Source organism: Oncorhynchus gorbuscha, linkage group LG14 (assembly GCF_021184085.1).
Source record: "Oncorhynchus gorbuscha isolate QuinsamMale2020 ecotype Even-year linkage group LG14, OgorEven_v1.0, whole genome shotgun sequence".
Classification (NCBI taxonomy): domain Eukaryota; kingdom Metazoa; phylum Chordata; class Actinopteri; order Salmoniformes; family Salmonidae; genus Oncorhynchus; species Oncorhynchus gorbuscha.
This window is the reverse complement of record NC_060186.1, coordinates 20,547,471-20,571,621: the sequence shown is the minus strand read 5'-3', so window position 1 is coordinate 20,571,621 and position 24,151 is coordinate 20,547,471. Positions and strand designations below refer to the sequence as shown.

The 24,151-nt window shown below is 46.1% G+C and overlaps 1 protein-coding gene across 2 annotated transcripts in view; it reads right to left on the bottom strand.

Moving 5' to 3' along the window:
• Positions 1-24,151, bottom strand: part of pde3a (phosphodiesterase 3A, cGMP-inhibited) — a 96,348-nt gene that overhangs the window by 12,576 nt on the left and 59,621 nt on the right. For both annotated transcript variants that reach the window (XM_046297445.1, XM_046297446.1), the window contains 8 exons: positions 18,228-18,485; positions 14,080-14,237; positions 12,556-12,683; positions 12,028-12,262; positions 3,904-3,977; positions 3,584-3,768; positions 3,201-3,341; positions 145-256 (listed from right to left, as the gene is read on the bottom strand). In XM_046297445.1, coding sequence (XP_046153401.1) covers positions 145-256; positions 3,201-3,341; positions 3,584-3,768; positions 3,904-3,977; positions 12,028-12,262; positions 12,556-12,683; positions 14,080-14,237; positions 18,228-18,485 — 1,291 coding nt within the window. The remainder of the gene's footprint in view (positions 1-144; positions 257-3,200; positions 3,342-3,583; positions 3,769-3,903; positions 3,978-12,027; positions 12,263-12,555; positions 12,684-14,079; positions 14,238-18,227; positions 18,486-24,151) is intronic.

The window sequence follows — 24,151 nt, the reverse complement described above, 5'->3', positions numbered from 1 at the left end:
AGAATAGGCAGTGCTACCACCACCGCTGCGCAGACTTTGGATTAACGATAGTTTCATTCAAATGTTTCTGATATTCTCGAGTGACGGATCTGTGTGTATTACAAGGCATATTCACAAAGAGGATTGATTGTAATGTTTGCTCACATGGGATGTCCCTGTATCCGTTCTCCAGAGCATGGAAATAGTTCATGAACTCCCTGACAGGGATCTTGAACGTCTCAAACAGTCCCGTGTCCTCGAACAGGCGGTAGGAAACCTGGAACACACATAGAGCAGCCTTATCCCATCCACCTAGTTAGCCTCTTCACACCTAAAGCTGTGATGCTGCTGCTTGGGTCTTTCCACAAAATGGGTCCCTTTTTGATATTTTTTACCTTTGATTAACTATGGAAGTCAGTTAAGAAAAACTACCGGGGATACACTGGGCCAATCACGGCCGGATGTGATGCATCCTGGGATCAAACCAGGGACTGCAGTGATGCCTCTTGCACTGAGATGCTGTGCCTTAGACCGCTGTGCCACTCAGGAGCCATTTTAAGTAGAAACTGTGCACCAATATTGAATTAAATGCCTGTTATATTAAACCAAGTGCTCTTTAATATAGACCAAATGGGAAATTCAATAAATCTGATTGTTTTATATGATTGAAGATTTTCTGCAAACTTCAGCACTTTGAAATGTCCCTCTGTGTATAGCCGCGTGATCATTTGGGGTCGACAAGGAAGTGGTGGGTGGAGAAAGTTATTTTTCCCACGCTACAGACGGCTATATAGGTCCACTAATACAGGACTAGTAAAGACATAGTGCACACCCCCAGCACCCTACTTCCTGTGGCTATGCCTCTGTGCATCATATGTGACTTCGAGCAAGATTTCAGTATCATCGTAAAGCCATAGTTATTGTGTTGCTTCGATAAAGTCATCTCCAAAGCTTGTTATTTATTTCATGCGATTATTTTAAGAAGAAAACATTTTTAAGGTCAGCCCTGTTACTTGAATTGAATTCTCATTTTAACATGGTGAAACTATTTGTTTCAAAAGACAAATGTAACATCTAATAATCAAATCAAAGTGTAAAAGCAGGTGAGCTGGTTCTACTCTTTCTGGTCATTTTCTGAGTGTAAACCAAGACCCTACTGCTGTCTTGGTTTACGGTAGACCGCAATTTCAATAAATTGTATCTCCTGTTTCAACCAATAGATGGCAGTGTAATCCCACCCATATCTCACAGTGCTTTATTCACAAGCATCACACCATGCACACATCGGGGGAGCGGATTTCTCTATCTACCAAAGCCCCTCAGTTATGGAATAGCTGTTCCTGTCAGGTAAGAGGGACAGACACCATTGAGGCTTTCACATCACGTTTAAAACCCCACCTTTCTAGCTTGGCCTTTAACCAGTAACTGTTTTAACATGAACTTTGTCTTATATTATTTTTATTCATACTTTTTACTGCTTCCTGTTTGCTTTAACTATTTTTCATTGCATTGTCGTAATGTATTTTCTCAATTGTGTTGCGATTTAAAATGCATTTTAAATTAAGTTTGATTTGAAGTCTGCGGCATTCTCACTTGGTTCACAATGGACTGTTTTCACCGCAGCATTCTTACCTGTATAACTATCCTTACCTGAATAGGTCTGGAATGTTCTCACTCGGCTCTACAGTAGCTAACCTTACCTGGCTGAGGATGCAACCTAATCTTCTCCGGGTTGAAGACTATCCTCACCTGGCTAAGTCTCACCTGTTCTCACCTAAGGCTTTATCTATCCTTACCTGGCTGAGGATGCAACCTAATCTTCTCCGGGTTGAAGACTATCCTCACCTGGCTAAGTCTCACCTAAGGCTTTATCTATCCTTACCTGGCTGAGGATGCAGCCAGACTGTCAGTGTGTCTTCTCCTCCAGGTTGAAGATGTGCTGTTCTCACCTGTACTCACTGGTTCTTACCTAGCTAAGACTCACCTGGCTGAGGCCTGATCTCACCTGGCTGAGGCCTGTTCTCACCTGGCTCAGGCCTGTTCTCACCTGGCTGAGGCCTGTTCTCACCTGGCTGAGGCCTGTTCTCACCTGGCTAAGGCCTGTTCTCACCTGGCTGAGGCCTGTTCTCACCTGGCTGAGGCCTGTTCTCACCTGGCTGTGAGGCCTGTTCTCACCTGTACTCACTGGTTCTTACCTAGCTAAGTCTCACCTGGCTGAGGCCTGTTCTCACCTGGCTGAGGCCTGTTCTCACCTGGCTGAGGCCTGTTCTCACCTGGCTGAGGCCTGTTCTCACCTGGCTGTGAGGCCTGTTCTCACCTGGCTGTGAGGCCTGTTCTCACCTGGCTGAGGCCTGTTCACACCTGGCTGTGAGGCCTGTTCTCACCTGGCTGAGGCCTGTTCTCACCTGCCTGTGAGGCCTGTTCTCACCTGCCTGTGAGGCCTGTTCTCACCTGGCTGAGGCCTGTTCTCACCTGGCTGAGGCCTGTTCTCACCTGGCTATGAGGCCTGTTCTCACCTGGCTATGAGGCCTGTTCTCACCTGGCTGAGGCCTGTTCTCACCTGGCTGTGAGGCCTGTTCTCGCCTGGCTGAGGCCTGTTCTCAACTGCCTGAGGCCTGTTCTCACCTGGCTGAGGCCTGTTCTCACCTGGCTACGGCCTGTTCTCACCTGGCTGAGGTCTGTTCTCACCTGGCTACGGCCTGTTCTCACCTGGCTGAGGTCTGTTCTCACCTGGCTGTGAGGCCTGTTCTCACCTGCCTGAGGCCTGTTCTCACCTGGCTGAGGCCTGTTCTCACCTGGCTGTGAGGCCTGTTCTCACCTGGCTGAGGCCTGTTCTCAACTGCCTGAGGCCTGTCCTCACCTGGCTGAGGCCTGTTCTCAACTGCCTGAGGCCTGTTCTCAACTGCCTGAGGCCTGTTCTCACCTGGCTACGGCCTGTTCTCACCTGGCTGAGGCCTGTTCTCAACTGCCTGAGGCCTGTTCTCAACTGCCTGAGGCCTGTTCTCAACTGCCTGAGGCCTGTTCTCTCACCTGGCTGAGGCCTGTTCTCAACTGCCTGAGGCCTGTTCTCACCTGGCTGAGGCCTGTTCTCACCTGGCTACGGCCTGTTCTCACCTGGCTGAGGTCTGTTCTCACCTGGCTGTGAGGCCTGTTCTCACCTGCCTAAGGCCTGTTCTCACCTGGCTGAGGCCTGTCCTCACCTGGCTGAGGCCTGTTCTCACCTGGCTGAGGATGCATCCTGAGCGGCCGTGTGTTTTCTCCACCAGGTTGAAAATGGGGAAGTTCCAGTTGTTGAGTTGAGTCATCAGAGGATCCAGCTCTGGCATTACCAGAGGCTCTGGGGCCAGGATGGGCTGTGTGTCCTAGAGGTCAGGGGTCAGGATCAAGGGTAATTTCAAGTGGCTATGGGTAATAAATAGTATGTTACAAGTAAGGTAGTGTATAGGGAAATAGCATGTTATAGCATGTTATTTGGTATTTGTTCTTCGAATCAAATGCATCATTTTATAATGTGTTGATAGATTGATATTGCAGCCATGAAATGTTTAGCATATTTGTAGACCCATTTTCATTCCACTCAATGCATTTCTATAGTGGAACCTACCTCCGGAGGTGGCAGTAGGGGGTGCAGGACGATGCCCTCAGGCTGGTACGACCTACACCCGTCCTGGGTGTCCGAGGGCTTCTTGGCCCCCTCCCCGTCGTCCTCGTTCTGTGCAAAGTCACTGCTGTCACTGTGGTTGGTCTCGTAGGTGCTCTCATAGTCTGACGATGCCACTGCCGGGTCATCTTATAGGACAGGACAGATCAGGGTTCAGGGGTTAAGTCAGGTGGTTGACACGCTCGGAACGTGGCAGATATAAATGTAACACTAAGAAACTAGACATATATGGAGAAGTAGATAAGTGTCCTTTTACTACTTACCAGGGTGGGGTATTCTGTCCCCTTTGTCCATAGACCCCTCCCCATGGCTCAGCCTGCTGTACGGTCTGCCACAGCTGAGAGAGGGACAGAGGACAGCTAAACAAAGGATATTCAAAACATGTAAATAACTACAATATGACAAAAGGCTCGACATTTATATCTCATGGGAGAGGAGAAAAGTGAACAAGAGGATAAGTGAAGAGTTAGCCGCATCAGTAGCGTGAGAGGAACCGAGGTCAGCTGTTCTAGCTGAACCAGGATCAACGACATTATTCCTCTCATCACAGCCAGATCCAGGGGTGGATATTTTGTATTTGTATTTATTAAAGATCCGCATTACTTCCTGCGGTCCAGCAACACGAAAGGCAGTTATCTACCAAAACAAATGTTACATGACATTACATATCATAGCACTTTTCACAACATATTAATACGTGTGTGCCCTCAGGCCAGTACTCTACAACCACATATCTACAATACAACATCCATGTTTATATGTGTGTGTAGAGTGCGCTTGTTATCATGTGCATCTGTATGTGTGTGTCTGTGCCTGTGTTTGTGTCTCTTCACAGTCCCCGCTGTTCCATAAGGTGTATATTTATATCTGATTCTACTGCTTGCATCAGTTACCTGATGTGGAATTGAGTTCCATGTAGTCATGGCTCTATGTAGTACTGTGTGCCTCCCATAGTCTGTTGTGGATTTAGGGACTGTGAAGAGACCTCTGGTGGCATGTCTTGTGGGGTATGCATGGGTGTCTGAGCTGTGTGCCAGTAGTTTAAACAGGCAGGCAGCTCGGTTCATTCAACATGTCAATACTTCTTACAAAAACAAGTAATGATGAAGTCAACATCTCCTCTACTTGAAGCCATGAGAGATTGACATGAATATTTTTTAAATCAAATCACATTTTATTGGTCACATACACATGGTTAGCAGATGTTATGTCGCGCTCCCTCTGCTGTTTCCCGAAGTCCACGATCATCTCTTTTGTCTTGCTGACATTGAGTGAGAGGTTATTCTCCTGACACCACACTCTGAGGGCCCTCACCTCCCTGTAGGCTGCCTCGTTGTTGTTGGTAATGAAGTCTACCACTGTAGTGTCGTCTGCAATCTTGATGATTGAGTTGGAGGCGTGCATGGCCACACAGTCGTGGGTGAACAGGGAGTACAGGAGAGGGCTGAGAATGCCGCCTTGTGGAGCCCCAGTGTTGAGAGTCAATGGAGTGGAGTTGTCGTTTCCGACCTTCACCACCTGGGGGCGGCCCGTTAGGAAGTCCAGGATCCAGTTGCACAGAGCGGGGTCAAGACCCAGGGTCTCAAGCTTAATGAAGAATTTGGAGGGTATTATGGTGTTGAATGCTGAGCTGTAGTCAATGAACAGCATTCTTACATAGGTATTCCTCTCGTCCAGATGGGATAGGGCAGTGTGCAGTGTGATGGCGATTTTATCGTCTGAGGATCTATTGGGGCGGTAAGCAAATTGCAGTTGATCTAGTGTGACAGGTAGGGTGGAGGTGACACGATCTTTGACTAGTCTCTCAAAGCACTTCATGATGACATAAGTCAGTGCTACGGGGAGATAGTCATTTAGTTCAGTTACCTTAGCTTTCTTGGGACAGGAACAATGGTGGCCATCTTGAAGCATGTGGGGACAGCAGACTGGGATAGGGAGAGATTGAATATGTCCGTAAACACACCAGCCAGCTGGTCTGCGCATGGTCTGTTTTACTCACGTTGGCCACGGAGAAGGGGAGCCCACAGTCTTTGTTAGCGGGCCGCGTCGGTGGGACTGTATTGTCCTCAAAGCGCACAAAGAAGTTGTTCAATTTGTCTGGAAGCAAGAAGTCGATGTCTGTGACGGGGCTGGTTTTCTTTTTGTAATCCGTGATTGTCTGTAGACGCTGCCACATGTTTGAGCCATTGAATTGCAACTCCACTTAGTCTCTATACTGACGCTTTGCTTGTTTTGATTGCCTTACAGAAGGAATAACTACACTGTTTGTATTTGGTCATGTTTCCAGTCGCCTTGCCATGATTAAATGCGGTGGTACGTGCTTTCAGTTTTGCACAAATGCTGCCATCAATCCACGGTTTCTGGTTAGGGAAGGTTTTAATAGTCACAGTGTTATGCAGGTGAATGAGGACCCAAAAGCGACTTGGCGAAAACAGAGTCTTTAATCCAGTAAAGTAAAAATACAATCATAAAGCACAATTTCCACTCGTAATGACGAGAACAGACTGGAGACTCGATCTTGAACTGCAGGTTGCCTCGGGAAGGCACTTGAACGTAGCAGACTCAGACACCTGCTCACCACGCAGCATCTGAGGGAAACACGACACGACAGGGCGATACACAGACACAGCACGGTGAACAATAGACAAGGATCCGACAGGGCAGAAACGGAAAACAAGGGGAGAAATAGGGACTCTAATCAGGGGGAAGGATAGGGAACAGGTGTGGGAAGACTAAATGATTGATTAGGGGAATAGGAACAGCTGGGAGCAGGAACGGAGCGATAGAGAGAAGAGAGAGAGGGAGGAAGAGAGAAAGAGGGGAACGAACCTAAAAAGACCAGCAGGGGGAAAACGAACAGAGGGAAAAGCAAAATGACAAGACAAAATAAGACAAAACATGACAGTACCCCCCCACTCACCGAGCGCCTCCTGGCGCTCTCGAGGAGGAACACTGGCGGCAACGGAGGAAATCATAGATCACAAACGGTCCAGCACGTCCCGAGAAAGAACCCAACTCCTCTCCTCAGGACCGTAACAAAAACGATAAAAAGGGAAACTAGGGTACTACTCTAAAAAAAAAAAAATGAGACACGGGTAGAGAACTGAAAGCTTTAGAGCAAACAGGACCAAACAGGCCAGGAGAGTAACAACTAGGGACAGACTGAGACACAGCAAGGGCAGGAACAAGAACAGGAGAGATGCGATGGCAGGGAACAGACTGAGACCCAGCAAGACCAGGAGCAGAAGCAGAAAAAAATTACCAGACTTCTTCTGCGCGCAGTCTGAACACGCAGCCACGAAACGGCGCGTGTCACGCTCCTGAGTAGGCCACCAAAACCGCTGGCGAATAGAAGCAAGCGTACCCCGAACGCCGGGATGGCCAGCTAACTTGGCAGAGTGAGCCCACTGAAGAACAGCCAGACGAGTAGAAACAGGAACGAAAAGAAGGTTACTAGGACAAGCGCGCGGCGACGCAGTGTGCGTGAGTGCTTGCTTAACCTGTCTCTCAATTCCCCAGACAGTCAACCCGACAACACGCCCAACAGGAAGGATCCCCTCGGGATCGGTAGAAGCCACAGAAGAACTAAAGAGACGGGATAAAGCATGAGGCTTGGTGTTCTTAGTACCCGGGCAATAAGAAATAACGAACTCGAAACGAGCGAAAAACAACGCCCAACGAGCATGACGCGCATTCAGTCGTTGCATAACGGATGTACTCAAGGTTCTTTTGGTCAGTCCAAATGACAAAAGGAACGGTCGCCCCCTCCAACCACTGTCGCCATTTGCCTAGGGCTAAACGGATGGCGAGCAGTTCGCGGTTAGCCACATCATAGTTACGTTCCGACGGTGACAGGCGATGAGAAAAATACGCACAAGGGTGGACCCCATCGTCAGTATCGGAGCGCTGGGACAGAATGGCTCCCACGCCCACCCCCGACGCGTCAACCTCAACAATAAACTGTTTAGTGACGTCAGGTGCAACAAGGATAGGAGCGGATGCAAAACGCTTCTTGAAGAGATCAGAACAACAATCATACGACCGGTGAGGAGGAAGGGAGTTGGTTCTGGACCGACTGAAGACCGTGCGCAGACCATGATATTCCTCCGGCACTCCTGTCAAATCACCAGGTTCCTCCTGAGAAGAGGGGACAGAACAAACAGGAGAAATAGCAGACATTAAACACCTCACATGACAAAAACGTTCCAGGAAAGGATAGAATTACTAGACCAATCAAAAGAAGGATTATGACACACTAGCCAGGGATGACCCAAAACAACAGGTGTAAAAGGTGAACAAAAAATCAAAAAAGAAATGGTCTCACTATGGTTACCAGATACAGTGAGGGTTAAAGGTAGTGTTTCATATAATATACTGGGGAGAGGACTACCATCCAAGGCAAACATGACCGTGGGCTCCCTAACTGTCTGAGAGGAATGTCATGTTCCCGCGCCCAGGCTTCGTCCATAAAACAGCCCTCTGCCCCAGAGTCTATTAATGCACTGCAGGAAGCTGCCGATCCGGTCCAGCGTAGATGGACCGGTAAGGTAGTACATGTACTTGACGGAGAGGACCGTCTAGTAGCGCTTATCAGTCGCCCTCCGCTTACTGATGAGCTCTGGCCTTTAACTGGACATGAAATGACAAAATGACCAGCGGAACCGCAATAGAGACAGAGGCGGTTGGTGATTCTCCGTTCCCTCTCTCCTTAGTCGAGATGCGAATACCCCCAGCTGCATGGGCTCAACACCTGAGTCAGTGGGGAAAGACGGTAGTGTCGGAGAGAGGGGAGACACAGTTAACGCGAGCTCTCTTCTATGAGCTCGGTGACGAAGATCTACCCGTCGTTCAATGCGAATAGCGAGTTCAATCAAAGAATCCACGCTGGATGGAACCTCCCGAGAGAGAATCTCATCCTTAACCTTAGCGTGGAGTCCCTCCAGAAAACGAGCGAGCAACGCCTGCTCGTTCCAGTTACTGGAGGCAGCAAGAGTGCGAAACTCTATAGAGTAATCCGTTATGGATCGATTACCTTGACATAGGGAAGACAGGGACCAGGAAGCTTCTTTCCCAAAAACTGAGCGATCAAAACCCTTATCATCTCCTCTTTAAAGTTCAGATAATTGTTAGTACACTCAGCGCTTGCCTCCCAGATAGCTGTGCCCCACTGCCGAGCCCGACCAGTAAGGAGTGATATGACGTAGGCAATCCGAGCTCTCTCTCTTGAGTATGTGTTGGGTTGGAGAGAGAACACTATATCACACTGGGTGAGAAAGGAGCGGCACTCAGTGGGCTGCCCAGAATAACATGGTGGGTTATTAACCCTAGGTTCCGGAGGCTCGGAAGAACCGGAAGTAGCTGGTGACACGAGACGAAGACTCTGATACTGTCCTGAGAGGTCGGAGACCTGAGCGGCCAGGGTCTCAATGGCATGTCGAGCAGCAGACAATTCCTGCTCGTGTCTGCCGAGCATCGCTCCCTGGAACTCGAGAGTAGAGTAGAGAGAATCCATAGTCGCTGGGTCCATTCTTGGTCGGATCCTTCTGTTATGCAGGTGAATGAGGACCCAAAAGCGACTTGGCGAAAACAGAGTCTTTAATCCAGTAAAGTAAAAATACAATCATAAAGCACAATTTCCACTCGTAATGACGAGAACAGACTGGAGACTCGATCTTGAACTGCAGGTTGCCTCGGGAAGGCACTTGAACGTAGCAGACTCAGACACCTGCTCACCACGCAGCATCTGAGGGAAACACGACACGACAGGGCGATACACAGACACAGCACGGTGAACAATAGACAAGGATCCGACAGGGCAGAAACGGAAAACAAGGGGAGAAATAGGGACTCTAATCAGGGGGAAGGATAGGGAACAGGTGTGGGAAGACTAAATGATTGATTAGGGGAATAGGAACAGCTGGGAGCAGGAACGGAGCGATAGAGAGAAGAGAGAGAGGGAGGAAGAGAGAAAGAGGGGAACGAACCTAAAAAGACCAGCAGGGGGAAAACGAACAGAGGGAAAAGCAAAATGACAAGACAAAATAAGACAAAACATGACACACAGTGGGTACAACATCTCCTATACACTTCCTTATAAACTCGCTCACCGAGTCAGCGTATACATCAATGAGTCGTTAATCATGAAACATACACCCCCACCCTACCTTACCGGAGAGATATTTATTCCTGTCGGCATGATGCACTGAAAATCCTATTGGCTGTACGGACTCCAACAGCATATCCCCAGCTAGCCATGTTTCCGTGAAACAGAGTATGTTACAATCCCGGATATCTCTATGGAAAGCAACTCTTGCCCTCATTTTGGAGACTTTATTAACTAGGGACCGGACATTAGTGAGTAATATACTCGGAAGCGGTGCGGTGTGTGCGCGCATCCGAAGCCTCACTAGAAGACCGCTCCGGCACTCTCTCCTCTGACTGAGTTGTTTTGGGTCGGCCTCTGGAATCAGTTAAAATGCCCTGGGAGGTGCAGACAAAGGATCCGCTTTGCGAAAGTCTTATTTCTGGTCGTAGTGCTGGTTGTGCTGTTAAGTTGACATCTCTCTGATATCCAATAGTTCTTCCTGGCGGTATGTAATAACACTTAAGGTTTTCTGGGCAAATCATGTATGAAATAATATATTAAAAAACAAAATACTGCACAGGACTAGAAGCGAAACTGCCATCTCTATCGGCGTTGTCTCACTTTTTAATCTAGGCACTCTGTGTACATTGAAGGGACAGCCATGCTGCCCTGTTCTGAGCCAATTGCAATTTCCTAAGTCCTTCTTTGTGGCACCTGACCACACGACTGGACAGTAGTCCGGGTGTGACAAAAATAGGGCCTGTAGGACCTGCTTCTTGATAGTGTGTTAAGAAGGCAGAGCAGCGCTTCATTATGGACAGACTTCTCGACCTCTTAGCTACTGTTACATCAACATGTTTTGACCATTACAGTTTACAATCCAGGGTTCTTCCAAGCAGTTTAGTCACCTCAATATGCTCAAATTTCAGATTCTTTGTCACAAGATTTAGTTGAAGTTTAGGGTTTAGTGAATGATTTAACCCAAACACAAGGCTTTTAGTTTTTTAAATATTTAAGACTAATTTATTTCTTGCCACCCATTCTGAAACTGACTGCAACTCTTTGTTAAGTGTTGCAGTAATTTCACTCCTTGTAGTAGCGTACGTGTATAGTGTTAAGTCATCTGCATATATAGATTGTTAATCAAACCAGTGGCATGACATTAGTAAAGATTGAAAAAGTAAGGGTCCTAGACAGCTGCCCTGGGGAATTCCTGATTCTACCTTGATTATGTTGGAAAGGCTTTCATTAAAGAACACCCTCTGTCTTCTGTTAGACATCGATAACGTCAAAAGCCGCACTGAGGTCATCAAGTTCTCTCAGACAATCATATCCACTAGTGCAAACCGTAACAAAACGTTTCACAATGGAAACGAGAGTTTCTATTGGACAAGTTCAGGTACAGTATATCCCTCCCCATTTGTTTCCGTTTGGTTCCAAGTGAATAGACCCCAGTACTCCCTTCCCATGTCAACAACACAGCCCTGGCCTCCATCACTTACTTTATAGTTTCCTTTATGGCCGCCATTTCAACACTTATAACCCTCCCACATCCAGCCCTTCATTATTGTCTTCATGTATTTATTCTGTGTTGGACTTCTCTTCCTTAGATCACTCATCTTAATAACTGAACATCTTGTCGCCGCTATTAAGACAACCTGTACTTCTTATCCATGTCCTCTTGTCTTAGAACATTGCAGCGGGACCTTCTCTGTGACTCACTGGCGTGAGTCCATATGCCTCAGAGGAAGTCTCTATCTATTTCTCTCTCTCTCTTTGACTATCTCACTGCTCTCTCTCTCTCTCTCTCTCTCTCTCTCTCGCTCTCTCTATGGCATGAGTCCATGTGCCTCAGAGGAAGTCTCTTCGTCTCTCTCTCGCTCTAAGTCTCTCTCGCTCTCTCTTTGTCTCTCTCTTTGTCTCTCTCTCTCTCTGTCTGTCTCTCTGTCTGTCTCTCTCTCTCTTTCTCTTTCTCTCTCTTTCTCTCTGTACAGGCTCATGACGTGACTGGTTACTCATCTATCTCATCTATTACTCATCTATCTCCCATTGTAAGACACATGCACGCAAACAGGAAAGTGAACCAGCATGATGCCGTTAAACAACGTCTCCGAGCTACATGCACGACTTCCTCAGTCTCTGCTTCAGTGTCTTCTAGACAACGCTGCCAATTGTCAGTGAAGTAACGGGCAAGAATGCGACGATCAAGCTTTTCTGTGTATATTCTGTTTGTGGTACCTCTTTCTGACAGCAACAGGGACAGTATCTGTTTTGTGTATATCTGTAAGTCTGTGTTTGTTACCTGCTGCAGAAAGATGGTGGCCCCCAGTGCGGTGTGGTGGAGCTAGGTGCACTGATGCTGTGTGTTAAGGCTCTGTGTGGGGTCTGGGGGCCCACAGGCCTCTCTCCCTGGCTGTCCACAGGCTCTGGTAGGTCCACAGGGCAGGACTTGGTGGTGGGGCTGGAGACAGGGGTCCCCTGAACTGGAGGGGAGTGGCAGGGAGAGGCCAGAGGTGATATGTTGGAAGAGGGGTAACCTGAAGAGAAAACAGGGTTATTAGGAGGGAAGACTGTTTCAATGAAATGTAACAAATCAGATCACGATTTAAACAAAGACAAAATAGAAATTGCACATACTGCCCACACACAAGTGCACATATGCACCGACACAGGCACACACACAAACTGAATGGACAAAGAATGGGTTAACCCGTCTCTTGCATATCCTACATTGCCCCGTAAAATTTTAATCATTCTAAATGACCTGTTCTGTTCTGATGGGACACAAATGTCACTTAAAGTGTCTACACACACTCACACGAACACACACCTGGTCTGGTCATGCGTCTGCTGTAGAGGTGGTTGGAGGTGGCTGAAGCAGAGTAGGAGGCAGACATGGAGCGACTCTTCGAGATGGTGAGCATTACAGAGCTGTTCCACGACTCACTGTTCCCCATGCTGGAAAACACACGGGATATCAACACCTCAGTAAGTCACAATACTCTTAACACACAGGATATCACAACCACAGACGGTCTGCACTGTAAAAGGAAGCAGCCTGTGGGGCCCCGAAAGGGTCCAATCTGGAACCAGAAAGGGTTCTACCTGGAACCAAAAAGTGTTCTCCGATGGGGACAACCAAATAACTTTTCTATGAGTGTACTGGGTGGTGACCCCAGCAGTATTTTAAGCCTGCTCTGACATACAGGATAAAAATCTCCCTGGGACATTTATTATAGAATGTTTTGTCTCCAGGAAGCCGCCAAAGAGCCAGACTGAAGTCTGCAGATACCGATCTGACTTCAGGATTAATTGTTCATCTCTGACCTTCAACCAATATCTCAAACAGAGGAACAATTTAGATGATAAATAATAGCACCAAGAGGCACGTTATTTTGGCCAGAACAACCACAGACTGGTCCCCGGGGAGAACAGCCAGTTCTGAGCCTGACACAAAGTGGAAATGGAATGAATCCCAACAGTGGTGTGCATTATCATCTGTATGTCTCAAACAATGTTATCATCTCAGGTTAAGTGGTTTATTCTGCGTATTTCTTACACATATTCTTACACATGCACCAAATCTTTAGGATCTACAAAGTGGAAGGAGGTAGGGGTAAGAGAGTATATGGTGGGAAGTAGAGGACTAGGGTCAGTTTAGGATTGGGCAACAGACTGCTGGATGCTAAAACGCAGTCTCTGTACAGATGTAGGCCAGCTGCCTTGGAGGAGCACTCCACAGGACTGGAGCCACAAACAGACCAGTCTCCTTCAAAGACAGACATACACATAGAACACCCTACGTTCTCCAGTTCAAACTCCCACATGACCCATCCATCATTCACCACTAAGAAAATATATCAGTGTTGCACGTGCATTACAGGTCTAATATTTCACGACGGGCCATAAAAGGAGGAGGGTTTGCAGCTGGGGAGGACCTTATGAGGACCGCTGGCCTTAGGGTGACCCCTACGAGAAGCTTCTCGAGCAGCAGGAAGCAAGTCTTATATCTGGATGTAAAGAGAGAGAGGGAAAGGAGTGAGAGAGTGAGAATGGGAGAGAGAGAGAGGGGCGAGAGAGAAAGAAGAGAGAGGGATAGAAGAGGGGAATGTGAGAGAGAGAGAGAGAGAGAGGGGGGTGAGAGAGAGGGGGAGAGAGAGAGAGAGAGAGAGAGAGAGAGAGAGAGAGAGAGAGAGAGAGAGAGAGAGAGAGAGAGAGAGAGAGAGAGAGAGAGAGAGAGAGAGAGAGAGAGAGATAGAAGAGGGGAATGTGTGTGTGAGAGAGAGAAAGAGAGAGAGAGAGAGAGAGAGAGAGTGATGGGGAGAAAATGGTAGTAGGGGATAGTGTAGGCTACCTGCATGGTGGACTGTCGTGGAGGGGTTTGATGCTGGCAGAGCGGTCTCTGCGTACAGGTCCTGGTTCTATGGTGGGAAGACCTGTAGCTGAGGTGGTGGTGGTCCATGTAGAGGAGATCCTTCTCAGCAGGCCTGGAGGCAGGCTCCGTCTCAGACGCTACAACACACACAGATGCACATAAAGTCCTGGGTCAGGTCCAGCTCTCTGAACAGCCAATCAAATCAAATGTTATTTGGCACATACACATATTTAGCAGTTGTTATTGTGGGTGTAGCAAAATGCATCTACTGGTCAACATTTGATCCTCTACTGTGCACCAACAGCAACCCGGACGGAAGACCAGAGGTCCACCTCTACAGACAAACATTGTGAAAGGAGAAGAACATTTGAGGTGGGCAGATGATGGTTTTCCGTTTGATAAGGGAACGTGACAGATGGCAGACCTGGAGGAAGGCCCCCAGAATCATGTGGCAAAAACAATGTGGCCAGAAAATCGGTGCCAGGTCAAATCTTCCAATGACTGCATGATTCATTATTGTCCGTTCAAATAACATAAGATTACTTTGAATGAAAAAAAAAGGGTTGTGATGATACAAAGCATACTGTATAGTCTGGTACTAACTCCATCTTAATGAAACTCATTTTATCTACGATTTGGATAGATATGTTTTAAAGTAGAGGATAAAAGCACCATTGTTCATTGACTAAAGAGAGAGAGAACAGAACCAGAGAAAAGCCTTGCTGACAGGAACATTAATATTTCACTCTTTCCTGGGCTTGTGTGTGTGTATGCATATGTGCGTGTGTGGGTGTGTGTGTGTGTGTGTGCTTCCTGGCATATTAATCCATCTGAAACACACACACCCTGTGCATACCAGGTCAGTCTTGTCACCCTACTCTTTCTAAAGCCTCTCTCTCAGGACCATGGATTAGTATTTCCATTGGTTATAATATGAGTACAGTCATTGCCGTCTTTATGACATTCAATACGACCTGATGGTGAGATAGACACAGGGCGATTGGCTCACAGACTCAGCGTCTCGAAGCAGGATTCAAAGGGTTACAGAGGTCCAGATGTCTGATGCTATCGAGGTGAGCCATGTCTCTTTCAGTTACTCACAAAGACCCTCTGTGTCACGGCCAAGGGGGAGGGGTCAACTTCCTCATATCACCCCTGGTTTGTGTCTAATGGGCTCTAAACATTGCCTCACTCAATCTATTCTGAAATCTATCTGGGTCTAATAGCATGTCAATACTACTTTGCGATGCATGATGTACTAGTGAATAAAAATATATTGAACAAGAATATATCAGCGAAATGCAACAGTTAACAATTTTACTGAGTTACAGTTCTTAGAAGGAAATCAGTCAAATGAAATCAATTCATTAGGCGATAATCTATGAATGTCACATGACTGAGCAGGGGCGCAGCCATGGTTGGGCATGGGAGGGCATAGACCCACCCACTAGGGAGTCAGGCCCAGCCAATCAGAATTACTTTTTCTCCACAAAAAAGGGCATTATTACAGACAGAACTAATCCTGAGTTTCATCAGCTGTCCGGGTGGCTGGTCTCAGATGATCCTGCAGGTGAATCTGGATGTGGAGGGCTTGGGCTGGCATGGTTACACATGGTCTGTGGTTGTGAGGGTGGTTAGACGTACTGCCAAGTTCTCTAAAATGACGTTGGAGGTGGCTTATGGTAGAGAAATTAACATTACATACTCTGGCAGCAGCTCTGGTGGACATTCCTGCAGTCAGCATGCCAATTGCATGCTTCCTCAAAATTTGAGACATCAGTGGCGTTGTGTGGTGTGACAAAACTGCACCTTTTATTGTCCCCAACACAAGGTGCACCAGTGTAATGACCATGCTGTTTAATCAGCTTCTTGACATGCCACACCTGTCAGGTGGATGGATTATCTTGGCAAAGGAGAAATGCTTACTAACAGGGATGTAAACACATTTGGGCACTAAATTTGGGAGAAATAAGCTTTTTGTGCGTATGGAACATTTTGAGGATCTTTCATTTTAACTCATAAAACATGGGACCAACACTTTACATGTTGCGTTTATATTTTTGTTCAGTATATTTAATACAATGAATACATTTTCTGGTGAGAGTGCCTTGGTTTAAGAACAAGCTACTTTTTCCATTACTATACAATTGTTATATACGCCTGGGACGCTGAACTTGAAGCGACGATGTGTTTGTTTTTCACCACAGTCTAATACAAAACATTGGTTTGGCTGCATTTGTCCAATGAAAAAGGTTTTGGGGAGCATTCAAGCATAAATAACTTCTCTAATCTAAACCCATTATCGTCAGAGGTACACAGTGCAAGCAAAACAGCTTTTAATCTGGACTGCATTTAGCTAGTCTCTCTCTGTCCTAGGCCCTTAGGCCCTCAGACTGAGTTACCACCGACACACACACACACACACACACACACACACACACACACACACACACACACACACACACACACACACACACACACACACACACACACACACACACACACACACACACACACACACACACACACACACACACACACACACACACACACACACACAGTCTCCAGGGGGGGAAAACTCCAATACTCCGGAGTAGCACATCTCTTCTCTGAAATTTCAGAAAGTGTTTTGTCTAGCAGACCGAGCTTCACGACGTTGCAACGGCTCTTATACAAGAAACGGAGACAGAACTGCACAACCAGACAGCATTCTGATCCGAGGGAAGGAGGAAGGAAGTAAAGGGGCAGTGAGGACTGGGTAGCAGATGTAAGGGCCTCACCTCCTCACTACGACCTTCTCTAAATTGTGTTTTGATTACTTTTAACCATCAGAGAGAGTAAGAGGGGGGGGGGGTGAACTCTCGTTCCTTATGTTGGACGGACACGGTTTTATTCAGATGGACTCTGTGTTGACACAGGTGTGGAGAACCCCAGATAAAACAGCAGCAGCTCAGGAACCAGAGACTCTCAGTGGTGTTTGTCTGCACTCAGAAATGCCAGAATATCACCTTTTATTTCACAGGCTGAGAGTCTGGAGTGAGTGGAGACCAGAAATGTGGTCAACAGCCGAGCTAGGAGAGTAGAGCGCTACAGTATCAGATACAGTAGATGGTGAGATAGCACAGAGGAAGAGACAGATTGGTAGTGGGGTCCAGACTGCTGATGTAAAGCTAAGCACACGTGTTCGTAGTAGTTATAGGGAGTAGGGTAAGGGTTTGAGGACTGATACAGGAGCTATATGTCTGCAAAGAACTTCCTGTTATGATATATTAACCCCAGAGATGTAATTAAATTCAAGTTTTTTTTAAATATATAGCATTTGACCGAATACGCAGCATACACTCGGCATTATGGCTATGTTCATAGTTGATTAGCCACAGTCACTAGTGCAATGCTTTGGTGTCCATGAGCCATACCACGAACCCAACGTTTTTCCCTGACTTGAAAACGTCACCCGACAAGGAAAAACCGGGCCCTAGTTACAGCCTACATAACCCGACAGTAACTACATCAGTAGAATCAATAAAGAGTTCAATGAGGCTGCTTAAAGCTTCTCGGGGTATCCTGCATAGCATCACACACGCTTTATTTAGTCTCACCGCCGCACTAAGTACCTGCATGCATTTTGAAGTATTGGCCTTGTTAAACATTAAAGGCCTTCAGTGGGAATGTGCGTCACTGTTCACTACATTATAGGGTCTTTCCAGCATGGGGAGGTGAAACGGGGATGTGTGGACGAGGTTGAGAGGAGGCATGGTGTGTGTGTGTGTGTGTGTGTGTGTGTGTGTGTGTGTGTGTGTGTGTGTGTGTGTGTGTGTGTGTGTGTGTGTGTGTGTGTGTGTGTGTGTGTGTGTGTGTGTGTGTGTGTGTGTGTGTGTGTGTGTGTGTGTGTGTGTGTGTGTGTGTGTGTGTGTGTGAGAGTGAGAGAGACAGAAGTGCTAACTAACAGAAAAAAATAACATTCAAAGCTCAAAGCGTTCTCATTGAAAAGTTAGTTCATTAAATCGGCAGAATAAAACATTTCAGATTTTTCATGCGCGCTCAAAACCTGTGTGGGTGTATGTGTGTGTTTATGCACACATACTATACATACTTACATGTGTCTATAAAAGTACAGTAGCCTTTACCTTTGGGATGGCCAGTTTCTCTCTCTCTGGCCAGTCTTCGGAGTCGGAGCAGGTGTGTGTGTCGCTGAGTGCCTGCAGAGGGCTGATTCGAGGCCGGTGCAGCGGCTGCAAACTGATCTGGGTACTGAGCAGGTTACTGACAGCCCGCAGGGAACTGCAGGTGTTGGGGGGCAGAGAGGGGTCTGCCAGCAGGTCTGAGATCAATCCATGGGCTTCCCCCATCACCGCTATGTCCACCAACACACTGGTGCCCGATGACTTAAGGAAAAGAAAAGGAGGGAGACAGGGGGTGGAGAGAGAGAAAGAGAGAAAGAGAGAGAGAGAGAGAGAGAGAGAGAGAGAGAGAGAGAGAGAGGGAGAGGGAGAGAGAGAGAGAGAGGGAGTGAGAGAGAGAGAGAGAGAGAGAGAGAGAGAGAGAGAGAGAGAGAGAGAGAGAGAGAGAGAGAGAGAGAGAGAGAGAAAGAGAGAGAGGGAAAGAGAGAGAGGGAAGGGAAGGAGAAAGGACAATAAGCAAGGGAGTGTAAGGGGAGAGAAAGATGGTCAGTTAGCGCAGGAAAGCTGACGCGGTGCAAAGGTGACGCTATTACTTTGCTAGGCAGACGTCACGGCACGCTGACGCACACCGTTTCTGCCTCTGCCCGGATACGTACCTGTGTGTGTGGGGGATTGCAGAGGAGGAGAGACAAAGAGCGCCAACAATGAGGTTAAGAGAGGGGGGGGGGTATTAAAGGGAGTAATGGGGGAAGGAGGGGACATTATATCCTCCTTTAACTAATTTCATATCTGTAAGAGTGACAGAGAAAACACAACCAGAGAGTAAGGAGGAAGGAATCTAAGCATTTCATCCTGCCATTCCTTGGAATCTACATTCATCCCATACATATCCCAGGACAGTGTGTGTGCGCTTCTGTGTCACTCCAGCGCCCATTAACAACTGTGTATTGGCAAGGCCGTGATAGAATAGACAGACCAGTGGTTGCTGTGGCAACAGACTAGCTTCTGTGGGTCACACACACATACTAAACACACTGTTTGTGACAGGGGCTTCTATGTTTTGGCAGCCAGATGCATGCACTCTGAAATCTGACATTAAAGCAGTCAGGAAGCCATGTCAGGGAGACAGTTTCACAGCAGGACACTGTTATCCATTTTGGAGCCCATTGAGGTGTGCTCTTGCCAGTGTAAAGCTGGAACTAACAAAGACAGCTATGGCTCAAGACAAAACTTGCTCAACACACAGAGAGACATATAAAGAAAATGCATAAAACATTCAGACCCAACGCCAGGCTACCACACTACTGCTAGCACTAGTCAAAATAATACTTAGATACCATAGATCTCTTATTAAGAAGATGGAAGAGCAGCTGACATTGTTTACTCTCTAAGCATGGAAGCAACTAATCTTATCCAAGACAACTCCTAACTCCATACGAATCCACACAGCTGTGTGTACTGAGGCAATAAAGGTTAAGCTTCCGCTAGATGGTCACATACACACGGGCACACGCACACACACGCAAACACACGTCGTTTTTTGAATTGCTTTGGTCTGTGGTACATTTTTACAACTCTTCCTACAAAACTCAAAACAGATCATCAAAAAGGCATTTTTTTCTAAAAGTACAACACAACAAATCATACAGTCAACTTTTCACAAAATGCTCACATTACTTTTATGATTCTATTCTCTTTTGTTAAAATACATTTTACTATTACTTAAGAGGCTTTCACACCAAATTGTTTTTTTCCTAATTTTTTTTTTTTTTACCTCTTAGTTCGGTAAGTTTGGACTGGTGTGAAAACTATCCACACTCGGGTGCGCACTAAACGCTCTGTGGTTCGCTCCAATTCAATTGGTGCGGTTCGCTGCAGGTGAGAACGCAGTCTGGACCAAAGACAGGAAAATAACCCAAATTGCGCATTGCCATTGGTTGTTTGACTGCGAGCATGAAATACACACATGATCATAATTTGAGCTCTCTGAAACGTTCTGTTAATATCAGGGCAGTTATGAGCGCATCCGATGCAGGTTATAGGAGCCCGGGTCTATACCGGGGAAATAGGGTACTGAATAAAGACTATTCATGTCGCAGTTAGAGTGGTTTGCGCTGTTTCATCTAATGCATGTTGTTGGAAGACCAAAGCGAAAGTAATAGGAAGATTGGGACGCACAAGTGATGCTTTATGATAATCCTAAATGGATTTAGCTCGAGCATTTTTGTCCAATAAACAAATGACGTGCATAGACAAGTGGTTGTTTAGGAATTTCTGCACATTTGACCATTTTGGCAATGTGAAACCAACCGGACCAAATGACAAAAATACAATGTAATACATAGTCAAACTCTGATGCGAACTATAGCTCAAAACGATGTGTGAAACGCCCTTAATCCGACTACTCTTAATTGATGATCACTTCAACGTCTGGTAAATGTATTGTATTTTACATGTAAACTGGTATAATTCACTACATATTTTGAGACCTACATAATGAAAATGGTAGTGTTGGGTTCCATTTCTCAGAGTAAAAAACTCCATGGACACTATGAACGTTTATTAACCCAGTTTAATTCTTCCCACAGGGCCAATACAGCGACATTAGGCAAAACACATTGTTCACATAAGCACTGATATTTAACCCCTCCGCTGTGCTGAGTCTCCTCCGACACATCTGAACAAACGTATCTTTATTGCTTAAGCAGGAAACCAAGTAATATGGGCCATAGACTTTTATTTCTCCCTTAACGTGACCTGACCTGATCTCGACCCCCCTTCATCACTAATCCTTGGCTCTCACCCTTTATCAATTCCCGCCACATGTGATCACTTTCCCCGCACTCAGTACATTCCATGGTTAATTGCCCCTCCATATACTTTCCTCCTACAGATAACCATGAACCTCTGGTGTAGCCCCTCGGCTATGGCATTTCTCTATGACAACTAATGATTTATAAGGATTTAAAGTTCATCAATCTAAATCTATCAGTATGTAAAGTAGAAACAAGTATGATATGTACTCGAATGTACTACTATGATGATGACTACTATGATTTTACTTCACGGCAAATTAAATTTAAAAAAAGTTTTATCTGGGAGACAAGATCAGAGATGTGCTGTATATATCAAATCACAGTTTATTGGTCACATACACAGATGAGCAGATTACAGTAGGTGCAGCGAAATGCTTGTGTTTCTAACACCTACAGTCCAGTAATACAATATCAACACAATACCAATAAGCAAGAAAAAAGTCAAAAACAAGAAAGTTACAGTACAGTAAACATGTATCCAAAGTCTAGTATGCTTGAATAAAATTGGCCAATACAGTACTGTAATGCAATAAATGTAGCTGACAGTTTGACCCAAAGTGACAACAGTCCAGACATTTTGGTATATGACCCCAGTGGGAATTGAACCGACAACTCTGGTGTTGCTAGTGCCATGCTCTTATGAACTGAGCTACGTACAGGACCACTAGCTGCCATCCCCAGGAGTCACTGGAGACTAGACTAAACTAATCTAACGCGCCATAATAGAGCACCGTTAGAGTACTGACCATTGCTGTCTGGAACATCTCCGGCTTTGTGACCATATCTCTGTTGCTGTGTGTGTGTGTGTGTGTGTGTGTGTGTGTGTGTGTGTGTGTGTGTGTGTGTGTGTGTGTGTGTGTGTGTGTGTGTGTGTGTGTGTGTGTGTGTGTGTGTGTGTGTGTGTGTGTGTGTGTGTGTGTGTGTGTGTGTGTGTGTGTGACCGTTCACGTGTGTGTGACCGCTCTACTCCTACAGAGGTGATAATTGTATAAATAACCTAGGGAGGGATGGGAGAGGATGAGAGCAGCCTGGGTGGCAGTGACTAACTCAATCACACAGGGACAGTAGAGGGAGTCACCGTAACAATAACATAACAACTCCACAGCTACCTGGCTAGGTCTGGTGAGTGTTCAGTGGAAGAGTGGAAGAGCTGGTGTCAAGACCCCCTTGTATTTGTCACTTGTGAAATCTGAGGGACCAGGCAGCAACATCCCCTGCTAGGACCGAGAGTTGTGAAACCCTGTTCTATTTACCACAAATAAGACAAGAGGGACAGATGGTGTTTCATCTTGTTTTCGGAGATGGAGATGGACCTCATTCCTTGAAGTCCAGACGTTAGACAAAACTTTACAATAAATCCATGTTGAGTTTCCTGAGACCACCCAACAGCAGTCGCCAGGGCAGATCAGTGTTTTGACCTTTTAACTAATACAGCACATGCTTCCTGTCAAAAGGTCATCCCTGCCGTGTCAGAGTAGACCCATAATGGGCACCTCTTGTCATAGCAGAGTTGGGCAATAATGTACGCCTGGACGCCAGTTGCCTGTCAATGTCAACATGCCGCTCTCGCTGCAACAAGATCTCATAGTTTCCCCTCCTCTGTTTTTCAAGCATTAATTCCGCGTGGTTATAGGGTTAAAACAGAAACAACTAAAATGGTAACAGTTTAGGCCGAGGGTATTCAAATACTTACCCTATGAAGTTCAGAGTCTGCTGGTTTTCGGTTCTACCTGATAATCAATTGCACCCACCCGGTGTCCCAGGTCAAAATCAGTCCCTGATTAGGGGGGAGCAATGAAAACAATTAATTTGGGGGTTTGGGCATTCATTCCGATTGGTTAAGGTTAGGGCTTTGGTTTGGGAAAGGCTTAAAACAAAAATAATTAAAAACAACGCAATATTAGCATCAATTATTATCACGGCTTGCTTGAGCATTGTGATCTGCGGTGGTGCAGTGTTCTAAGTAGCAAGCTCCAGCTCCGAGCATCATGAGTTCTCGGCAATCGCTTATTACATTTTTTTGTGTGTGGAGGAAGGCATATATCGACGTTCTCATGACCTTTTCAAACGTCTGAAATTGAAGTTTATTTCTAGTGATCAGGCTCCTTTTACTTCTCTTTCCTTTCAGTTCCTCTCCTCTCCTCTCTACTCTCTGTTTCCGGTCTATACCAGTTCAGCAGTCAAAAAGGTTTAGTTTCGTAAAAGGCATGTCCACAGCAGTAGGCTGAGCTCTTGGTTGGGTTGGGTTAAATGTGGAAGACACCCTTTTCTTTACGGTACAGAGCATAGCTGGATTTACTGTAAGCAACATCATTAGAATCAGATCCAAGTGCCAAGAATCACTCTCCACAGCCCTGGGAAATAACAGACACACACACACACACACTCCCCTAACACACTCCCCTAACAGCCATGGCCAATTACACAGTGCTCAGGGAAAGCGTCACAACATTCAATCTGGTATTTCCTGTCCTGAATTACTGCAAAAACATAAACTGTAGTTTCTTTCTGACCATTATTTTCCTCTGGAACTTTTTTCACACCTTTGCAACTGAGAGGAGAGGTTTTTTACCATTCATACTTCATAGTGAAGCCATTTCAACCAGGGAATCTGTGAAAGTAAATAGCCACTATAAACTGTGAATCTCAATTGTCCAAAGTGGTATCCTTCCCATATGTACGTTCCTTCCTACAGATGTTGGATTTTAATTTGACCTATATTGTCACAGCAAAATAAATCCTGCAGCAACAGTGTAGTCCATAATGTTGCTTGATTGGTGGATAGGCTACGCCAAAAGTATGCTACGTGAAAAGTGAAATACTGTTAATATAACCGTGTCTTAGTGTGGGTTTTCATAGAATTTCCGTAAATCACAAAGTGTGTATGTGTAAAATTCTGAGCAACAAAAGAGTGATCAAATGAAGATCCTACATCTAAATGCACTGATGTGAAAGTACTGGATTTGTGAACCTAGTAGATATCCACCATATCCCTCTAGCAGGTTCGTTTTTTTCCATCATTAATCTTGCTCTGGAGGCAGCTATGCAGAGTGGTCACTAGCTGGCATTGCCACAAAGTCATAAAATCTGATTTTCGAAATTAAGACCAAAGAG